Here is a 10,000-nt window from a genome sequence, read left to right as displayed (position 1 = left end):
CATTGACTCCCAGGGGTTCCCCATTGACAAGTAAAATCGTCTGGCGTTAGACAGAGTAAAATACAAGGTCTGGCCGGTTTAGGCCGGTTTAGACGTCAAAGGGTTAATTAACATCACACCAGCAGCAACAGTGATCCTGTATTGATAATTGGAGGTATTTTTAATTTATTAACCTTGGTACACCAAATGATCCTCTATCCAAGGCCTCTTGTGTGTTCTGTAGAAGCTTTTCTTTCCCAACCCCACTGATCATCTCATCAATGTCCACATTCCAGCCAACAGAAAAGGCACTCTCTTGTAAAACACTCTTTTCTCGAACATCTGTGAAGATGATTAATTGACAGGTCCAGTTTAGTCCCACCAATAATTTTACCACAGATTTTTTAGCATTGTCACAAATTTTGAAAGGAACTCTATGCTACCTCACATAACCATACACCAGATTGTAAACAATACACATTCAAAAATGGCAGGTTAATGCTCTGAGTGTGGGCTTCTTGACATTCTGAAAAACTTGACTTATTTTTTACAGTCAAGTATACTACATAACATTATATTATTTACTTATTTAATATACCGGTAACCAAGAGACCCAGGGTAAAAAAGTCAGAGGTGATAAATTTGCTCACAATGAGACACAATCCTAAAGACTAACAATATGATTACCTCAATAGGACTATTCATTACCTTTATGTTGAACCCAATAGGCACCAAATAGCTTGTGTGTCAATGAAATACCAGTTTCCTCGTTTAAATGAAGTGCTGCAGCCAACAGACGCATTGGCTTGAGAGTCTTGATTGGATGCTCAGATGGAGCTGAACCTTCAGTTATTCCCAGATGAAGTCTTGTTCTTTCTAAATCTATTAGTTCAAGACAGTGATTGATTAAAAATGTGATATTTCAACAAAGTAATTTAATTACAACATTTTTCAAACAATTAAAAATATTACCCTCTGCTAATATCTTAACCTTAGCACTACACATGGCATCAAAAGCAGATCCTGCAGCACCTTGTGGTGCCTGTGTTCCTTTGTACAGGCCACCTAACCAAATGGAAACAAACAATTAGAAATAATATTTGTACCAAGACATTCAAAACCTGATCACTTTAAAAGATTACCAGAATAGATGCTGCAAACATTACTCAAAACAACCAATACTAACTGCTGCTAACATTGGCAATAATTCTACTAAAACAAGCAAAAGAAAGATTTTCAAAGCTTGACTACAAAATTAATTATATTATACAGACGTAGAAGCTTTTGCATCAGGGAAATTAATCCTGGAACAGGTGACTTGTAGTTGTTCACAAACATTTTGTTCCAGACTGTTTTTTTCAAAAGTGATGGAGAGCAGCTGCATTAATCTTTTCCCTACATGTACAAAAAGAAACACCTACAGATTTTACGACTATCACCAGACAATGTCACTCCTTGAATGGGAAGATATGTCCAGAAATGGCTATAATTAGATGCACAGATTTGAAATTTAAGTGTCATGAAGTGTCCACTTGTTGTCTTCTCTTCAACTTTGACATCACTCGTTTCTTGGAATACAGACAATTCACGTCATGTAGTGTCCCCGAAATGCTGCTCCTAGAGTATGGATAAACAGCTGTATTTACCCTAAGCTAAAAATAATGCTAACCTTTACTCTTACCTTAGTGTTGAAAAAAGGTTGCAAAGGCTTAGACTTAGAGGGACACTTCCTGTTGGATGTCAAAATTGGGTTTGCATCTAATAGACCCATATCACTCAATGTCCAACAAAAGATTTTGCAAGTGTAACCTCTCATTCAGTGTGAGGCTAGAAGTTCAAAGACAATGCCAAGACAATGCCATTATTTCCTGTGGACTCCAAAATGGCAGACGGGTGATAAAGGTGAATTCTGTGCATTTCTGGATGCAAGTGAAAACCAACCCTTATTCTGGTCACGTTCTGGAGTTCATTGGAGGACTTAGAAGACAAATTCTGGGGGTTTGGGATGTTTAATGTTTCAATACCCAATGATAAGAATTTGCTGACTGGAAACCATTGAGAATGGAAACAATCAAAACAAAACAATGGAAATTGCAACGTTTTGTAAACAATGGGCATCTATAGCTATAATTTGATAAACTTCATAAAAATACATCTGTGATCATAGAAATGATTGTCAATTTTGTCTTAACCTGAGTCAAACACTATAGTCTCTGTCATCATCCCTCACGCTTTTAATTAATTGCCTTAACCTGAGAGTACAGTCTTTGTGTTATTATATATGGTGTAGTATGTTATTTTGTGGGAGCTTGCATACAGTATGACGTTTTTATCATTACTTAGATACATTAGTTGCGGTCTCATTTAGGGAGTTAAAACTTGCGTTAAATCAAGTTCTTTTGTTCAGTGTTCCCCTAGGGATTCAAAACACCAGAGAGTTGACACTAGAGTAGTGCCAAAACCATTGTTACACTGTGTTTTTCTCAAGTGTGACAGCAACCATAATTGTCGTTTAATACGTGGGACATGATACTTACCAAGAAGGACGGGCTTCCACTGAATTTTCGCTCCAGTTCGTCGGGCAACACCCTCTATTAGTCTACTTGCCATGTAGGCAAATGGGCAAACAACATCGTAGTAGAACACAACTTCCTTCATCGCAAATTAGGATGATATTGATTCCACTTACAGTTGTTGCAGAACTTGTTGCAGTTCTTTTTGATAGGAGGGGGTATATATGCACAGCGGTAAACCATAAAGACCGCAGGCTGTGCATGTTAGATTACCGATTTGAACAAGGTAGTCTGTCGCGATAGGATTTTTACCGACCTGAGAATTTGCAAGTTTTATCTCAAGTTCACCAAACCAATTTAGCCACCTGAACTTGGGACAACTCAATAGGACGATTGGCTTCCGTCGAGGCTCCCTGAACTCAAGTAGTGGTGCGCGACGCACCGCTTTTTGACCCGCCGTCAGTGAGAAATTATATCTGAGCAGATGATCACAACCCACGAGGCTGCTTGGATGAGATACAAAACGTTTGTGTGAGGATGTTCAGAGATGAGAAAGCGAGCATTAGGTTATTCCCTGCTTGGAAATCAAGCGAATTTATGTCTGGATAAGAACAAGGAGGTCACGAGATCAGCGCCGAATCGGGTCACGAATCGCACCGGAAATACTAGTTGTGTCAACTTCAAATGCAGAGAGATCGTTGTGCCCTGGGCCACTCCCCGTTAAGTTCTCAAGAAAATGACATTCCGTTATGGTTAAGTTTACTCATTCTTTTTTCTGTGAGTCTGTCGCTTTTTCTGGCTTTGGTTTTAAATTCTAATCCGTACCTAACAAGCACCACTGGCTATGCCGACGGCGGGGATATGTATTCACACCAAGTGGAAGCCCTTTACTTGAAGGAACTTTTACAAAATGGCTCAACGGATCTGTGGTTCGATGAAATAACACTTGGTTACCCTTTCCTCCTGGCGTACCATCCATTCCCGTGCTTATTTACCTCCGTTTTAATGATCCTTACGGAATCGTAAGTTAGACTTCTTCTTTGCTCGGCTTTGTCTCTCGTGCATGCAGGGGAGTGGTCGATGGAGTGTACAAAAAATCTACCCCCTCGAAGAGCCAGTTTTCTCATGATCAAAATTTACTACTAAATTTCACTTGTCTCCACTTAATAATAATAATAATAATAATAATAATAATAATAATAATAATAATAATAATAATAATAATGAACTTTATTTAAGTGTGAAGTGTATTTAGTGCTGTGGAGGCACTAATTAACGACACTGCACAAAAATCAAATGAATTCAATACACATCACATCATAGGCTGGTTTTTGAGGAGAGGGGGAAACCAGAGTACCCAGACCCAGAGAAAAACCTTTTGGAGCAGAGTAGAGAACAAACAAACTCAACCCACATATGGCACTGACTCAGTGAATTTAACCCAGGCCACATTGGTGGGAGGTGATTGCTCTCACCACTGCACCATCCTTCTCGTCACATGTGCCATAGATTTGCTCGAAGTGTATCAGATTCTTTAAGATAATTCCACAAGGAAGTTGTATTCTTAACTTGCATGCCACATTGATGCTGATAAAGAGTAGACCCTCTTAAAGGTTGCCTTGTTGGCTTCTTGGCAAATGTGGTGCAAGATTTAATGAGACCCAATGATGAAGTCCAAAATTGTCATTTGGAGTTTAATAAAGGCCATTGACTTCAAACATCCACCATGGTCTCACTCTTTTATTGCTAGAGTGTTTCATAAGTGAAGTGGTAAGCTAACACTTGCTTTACTGATGCATGCATTTTTGCTAACCATTGTTTCTAAAGGTTCATCAGCCCTCTATTACTATTCCGGTGGATTTTTGTTCTCCTTCTGGCATCTGTGCCCTGGTTCTCGTTCATTGGTTTGCGCAAATTGAGGATGAGTCGACTGGAAGCAAGCATCACTTCTCTTTTTGTGTTTTCCATTCACAGTTGCAGCAAGTTTGGATTAGAGCTGGAAGCATTCCATTATTATGGTTTATTGACACAAGCCTATGGGATGGCCACTTTCCCTATTGCAGGTAATTGGTTTAAATATAGCATGGTTTTACTACAGGCTGTTTTCACACAGACAGAAAAGTTAGCACGTGGTAGATCATGTGAGTGTTCCAGTACAAGAGTTTATGTACCAGGTACAAAATTTGTGAATCCAAAAATTCCTCAACTGTTCATTGCACTTAGCCTGAACATTAGCATATGTCTTGTGATGGTATGTGAATCTTCCTAGCTCTATGAAAATCCAGGCACCATAACAGTTATTGACAAAAGGGCAAAGATGGCTATGAACGAACATTCTGCTTAACAGCCAATCGCTAAACTGTTGGCGGACTTCCTGCCAGGCAGTTGCTGTTTCAAACTAGTACAACTGCGGTTGCATCCGGGAAATTTCCATTTTATGAATACGTTATATCGTTCATTAAGACCCCCAAAAGGCGATGAAATGGCGATTATGAAACAACTGGTCAAGTTTGCCATCATTCGGGAAATCTGTTTCCCAGGAGTGAGTAATAAGTGAGCAAACCCAACCCAAGCGATTTCCCCAAAGACAACTTTAAGCGGAAGGTTCGGTGTAACCCCAACCATAAAACTGTTTTGTACCCTACCCCATATAAGTAATTAATTTTAACTCTTTCGGTGCCTTTTACTCTATTTTAGTTGGATTCCTATACGACTATGTACTCTACAACAGAAGCTCAAGGAATGGAACCATTCTACTCGTCATCCTCAATTTCTCTTCACACGCCTTCTTCGGAATTTACCTTGTAGTTGTAACAGCTGTGACATTACTGGTTGATGTAAGCACTAACCCAATTCCATTCAAAAGAAAGCTGCTCTCCCCTTCAGTTCGTCGCGCAGTATTTGTGCACTCCTCGAGTGTGTGTATCTCATCTTGGTGGATGATACCATTACTCGTAAACTTCAACTTTATTGGAGGACTTCCCTGGAAAAACGAAAATGTAAAGAGACATAGCTTTGATTTAGTGCTGTGGGATCTTTTGAACGGCGAAATTCTCGACCAAGGAAGAAATTTTCCTTTCATTACTTTTGGTGCCGTAGCTGAGTTATCTTTTTCATTTTTCTTAAAGCGTAAACGTAGCAACGGTGAATATTTTGCTGATCACCACGTACGGTTTATTTGGCTCAGAACGCTGTTTTTTGTCACGCTGCTCCTGTTCCTTGGAAGAACTATTTTTGGTCCATTGTACGACCTGATTCCATTTCACAGAGAACTCGAAGACCTGCGCTATTTAAATGGCATCCATTTTTGCGGATTACTCCTAATGACCGTCTCATTTTCACGTATTCTTCGCTTCTTTTCCTCAATCGTGTGCAAGATATTAGGTGTATTCCTGAAAAGCAATCAGCTACTAGTCTTATTTATGCTACTACTGTCGCCGATTTATCTTAGCTCTCAACTCGAAAGATTCAATTCACTGTTGACGGTGACTGAAGTCAGTTTCTCAGATGGATTGCAGCAATTGAAAACTTATCCAAATAGAGGGCGTGTACTTGCTTCAAAATCATTAGGTGAGTGAGCTTTCAATGAAGCACAGTGTAAGGCAGCACCGCAGTCTCTAAGAAATCAGCCTTCCGTGTTCATACCAGCAAGAATCAATCATTCGCTAAAGGAAGCGCTCGAAGACCTGTATTCAAATTCCCCCCCCCCCCCCCCTCCCCAATCAAGGTTTTAACTTCTCGCCTGGTTTTTCTTGAGTAGGTCATTTCCCATCTTCCAACGTGACTTCGCCATTGTTAATGCACCTTGACTCCAACATTTGTTGTTGAATCTCCCGACCAAAAGCAAACATGTTCCTCCATTTATTTCATGAGGTCCTAAAACAGTTGGCAACAGTCATCCGACCCACGATAGGCTGAGTCTTCCCGATTTTACGTCCAAAAAAAGAAAATTGTATCCTACAGCCAGTAAGAAGTAAAATCGAGGAGCTAGCGCTGTTGACGGAAATGCCTTGCATACGTTTTTAATACTCTTTCCGATTTCCCGATTTCCAGGCAGCGGTGGTCCTTGGGACTTAGCTCTAATACCGCATCTTACTAAGAAGCCCGGTAGGTACTTCTGTTGCTAGTTGAATGCGTTAGTACTTTTAAACAATACCCGTAAGATACGTAAGGTTGTGCAAGTGCATGGTGCAAGTTGTTCACTTTATTTTGTTCGCGTCGCGTGCCTCTTTGATGTGGCGTATCCCCGACGTAGTCAATCGAACGTTCGGTAATCGAACTCACAAAAAAATTTTGCCAATCGAACATAATCGAACACTTCAACAATCAGAAACACGAACCAGTTTCATCTGGTCTGGTGGTGGTTATTTATTGGCTTCTATTTCAAACACGAGTACAACAGGCAAGATGTCGGACAGGGCAGACGTGAAACTTACTATTCTGGAAGCGGTGGTAAAGGCCTACCACGAGTGCTCTTCCGCCGTCCGTGTCGGGGATAAATTTGTTGTCAAGCAGAAAAGAGGAGATAGGGGTCCGGCTCTGAGGGTAACTGACGATGACCGCGGCCAGCTTTAGTTCATTGAAATGTGTTATATCTCTTACACTTGCTCCTCTAGTTAAAACTCAGTTAAAGAGTGAATTCCTTCCAATTCTACTAAGAGTTAATGCTTATCAATTTTGTATACCATTTTGTTTTTCTACCGAACAAAATCGAACCGATCGCGTCGATTGAGTTCGATTGGGTTCGGTAATCGAACTCACAAAAAAGTTCCACTTCGATATGTTCGATTGCCGAACCAATCGAACTCCAATCGAACGATTGGGCTCGATTGGTTTTTGGTTCGGTTTCGTTCGATTGACTGCACCGGGCGTATCATTCTTTTCTCTTCCTCGCAAAAATGTATACAATCAACTCCAAGACAGAATGATGCTCATACCTTACATACATACATACTTAATTGACCGCTCCCCATAGGGGCTTTTCAGGGCCAATGAAACACAATCAATGAAACAATTGAACACAACAACTACATTAGCAGTTTTCGGAGCCAGGACTGTTGCATTGACACTGGAACTTTAAAGATCGCGTTGCCAAATGAACACAATACATGACGACTGACGTTTCTGGAAATAGGTGAGAATCAAGTTTGCGCAAAACTGAGACCATCCAAGAATACGAGAAATGATGACGCTGACGAGTCGAGGCCAGCTACATCTTCGAATGAGACTTGTTTGCGATTTTGGGAGATAAAGGAAACGGTTGCCAGTATGGTATTAAAGGACGATAGCTTAAGTGGTGGCTTTCGCCATCCACAAGAACCAGTCAGTCAATCAAAAGAACGAATCAGAGTCCGAATTTCAAATTCACGAGATCTGGAGGTCAATGCGGCGAAAGATGGACAAACAAATAACTTGGTATTGCTTCTGATTGGTTGAGAGAAAAGCACTAAATTTCTCGCCCATTCCCCAAACGTTAGGGTGCAAAATGAAATTAATACCGTCACTCAACGAAATTGTCACGTAACTATCCCGTTGAAACCTTGTCTTTTCAGGAGTCCTTACATACTCTCGAGGCTATCACGACACATTGTCCATGTATTACGTGGAGCAGATACGGCCATTCAGGGACACAACACCTTCCTTCACAGATCTCATGCGTCTTTACAACATTCGCTTCGTCGCGACATCCGGGATCGACACTACTTCATTCTTAAGGACTTATCAACTTAGCCACCTGGCTTCTTTTGGTACCATTGATCTGTTCGTGAAAACTCAAGAGGATTATGGTTATTTTGAATTTGCGCATGTCCCTGGCGCTGTTATTGGTGAATTGAAAGCTATGCGTGAGGCGGTAGTCTCAACAACTCGACTATTTACTTACAGAGTTCTCTTCGCCATAAACCCCAACTCAGAGCTTCAACACGATGAGTTCTTCGAAATAGTAGTGTCGCATCGATATGCCAACTCTAGTTTTATCCAAAGGCTCCTTTTTCCAAACGAGTTTGAAACAACTTGGTTAGTGAACAGGAGACCAGTGAGGCAAAATTCGCTCTTTGAAGATGTAGAGTTCGGACGCAACCCAGATCAAATAATGTCAAGAGTTTTGAAAGAGGAAGACGGGAGTACTTACTACACCGCTTATGTCGAGGTAGCCGAGGATGGTTGGAGAGAGGCAAGTTATTTTTTGATACAAAAGAAAAGTATTGTAAAGATCTAGTCCCAGTTAGGCATATAGCTTTATCCATTTGATCTATCTAGAATATAACTTACACGTATACTCACGGTTGTGTGAGCAAACACTGAAATCGTTGCTCAGATTGTGTCAGATAGTGACTTATCCACTGGATAAAGTCATCAGGCCTTTGAAAAACAGGAGCCCTAAGTAGAAACTCAAAAAACTGAGGTCGATTTTGCAAGAATTGATTTACACGAACGCATTTCCCTCCATAACGTTTTCGAGACTTTCGTCGACAAACGAAAGTATCGTTATTATTTCGATCACTAGGCCCCAGTTTTTTGGATGGGTGGATAAATCACAATCTAGTGAGTGACTTATTTGTGAGTTGGATTGTGATTGTTTGGTTTGATAGCTGTATCGGCCTTTACAAGAACTAAGGCCAAATGCATGGGAAAGCAAGAAAAACAAACTTGAAAACTGAGGTGCCAAAAACATGACTTGAATCTTGGTTTCAGGACTTTTACAGTACCGAACATCTCATCCTCAAAGTAACTTACCATCCATACTGGACATGTGCTTTTCGTCCGTTTGTTGATGCAAACGATAAAACACGAGGTATTGATGAGGACTGGCACGTGATTCCTGTGCACCACGTGACGCCAAACCTGATGAGTGTTGTCCTTCCTCCTGGCAGACATCATGTAACTTGCAAATATAAAAATCCCTTTTATCAGAAACTTTTATTCGTTCTATTTATTTTTGTTATTTTCGCGTTGACGATTACGGAATTGAAGAAGTTTTTGTATTGTCGATAGTTTTTGTTTCAATACGTATTGTCTTAGTAGCGATTACCTTTTTTCCACCAATGGATAAAAACATTTATGAAATGACCGTAACATGGTATAAATATGTAGAAATATAAAAACAATGGTTTAGTTACTCCGCTTGAGGAAAAATTAGAAACCACATCTTTTCAGGCTTTGGAGAGACAATCCACTTTTTTATTCAATAAAATAAACTGATATCTCAATTATTAAGTGTAAGCCGTTGGTTATATTCTTTTGATTCATTGACTCGAGGCTTATCTCACAACACTGGCTTTGTCCTCTACTTGCAGGTATAAATATCTAATGGCTTCCATAGCCCTGCCTGTACAAAAATACGCCTGTTTTTCTCAATCGAGTCTGTCTACTTGACCTGTTACCTATAAGGAGCAATTTCAATGTACCTTTCTTGCTTGACTGAGACGCAAAGGTTCGGTCAGAAGACCCGCTCAATGAAGCATGAAAGACTGCAAACCCAACCCACGCACTTTTCTGCAAGAGCGACT

General features: G+C 40.4%; 2 protein-coding genes across 6 annotated transcripts in view; one reads left to right on the top strand and one right to left on the bottom strand.

The window, feature by feature from the left end:
• The window catches only part of LOC137983103 (uncharacterized), a 10,528-nt gene extending 7,807 nt beyond the window's left edge, over positions 1 to 2,721 (bottom strand). For both annotated transcript variants that reach the window (XR_011118895.1, XM_068830287.1), the window contains exons 1-4: positions 2,517 to 2,721; positions 952 to 1,044; positions 688 to 861; positions 174 to 321 (exon numbers count right to left, since the gene is read on the bottom strand). Coding sequence is in view for 1 of the 2 variants with exons in the window: in XM_068830287.1 (XP_068686388.1) it covers positions 174 to 321; positions 688 to 861; positions 952 to 1,044; positions 2,517 to 2,637 (536 nt within the window). In the remaining variant the exon portion in view is untranslated. The remainder of the gene's footprint in view (positions 1 to 173; positions 322 to 687; positions 862 to 951; positions 1,045 to 2,516) is intronic.
• Positions 2,722 to 2,771: 50 nt separating this feature from the next.
• The window catches only part of LOC137983100 (uncharacterized), a 7,768-nt gene continuing 539 nt past the window's right edge, over positions 2,772 to 10,000 (top strand). The window contains exons 1-6 of one of the 4 annotated variants that reach the window (XM_068830282.1): positions 2,772 to 3,514; positions 4,467 to 4,555; positions 5,190 to 6,062; positions 6,546 to 6,599; positions 8,045 to 8,664; positions 9,186 to 10,000. The exon at positions 9,186 to 10,000 is cut by the window's right edge and continues 539 nt beyond it. In XM_068830282.1, coding sequence (XP_068686383.1) covers positions 3,177 to 3,514; positions 4,467 to 4,555; positions 5,190 to 6,062; positions 6,546 to 6,599; positions 8,045 to 8,664; positions 9,186 to 9,485 — 2,274 coding nt within the window. In that variant the 5' untranslated portion in view covers positions 2,772 to 3,176 and the 3' untranslated portion in view covers positions 9,486 to 10,000. Of the gene's footprint in view, positions 3,515 to 4,319; positions 4,556 to 5,189; positions 6,063 to 6,545; positions 6,600 to 8,044 lie in introns of all 4 variants that reach the window. The other 3 variants (XM_068830285.1, XM_068830283.1, XM_068830284.1) reach the window with 3 other exon arrangements.

This window comes from Montipora foliosa, chromosome 13 (genome assembly GCF_036669935.1).
Source record: "Montipora foliosa isolate CH-2021 chromosome 13, ASM3666993v2, whole genome shotgun sequence".
Classification (NCBI taxonomy): domain Eukaryota; kingdom Metazoa; phylum Cnidaria; class Anthozoa; order Scleractinia; family Acroporidae; genus Montipora; species Montipora foliosa.
The sequence above is the reverse complement of the archived record's forward strand: the minus strand, read 5'-3'. Positions and strand labels throughout refer to the sequence as shown.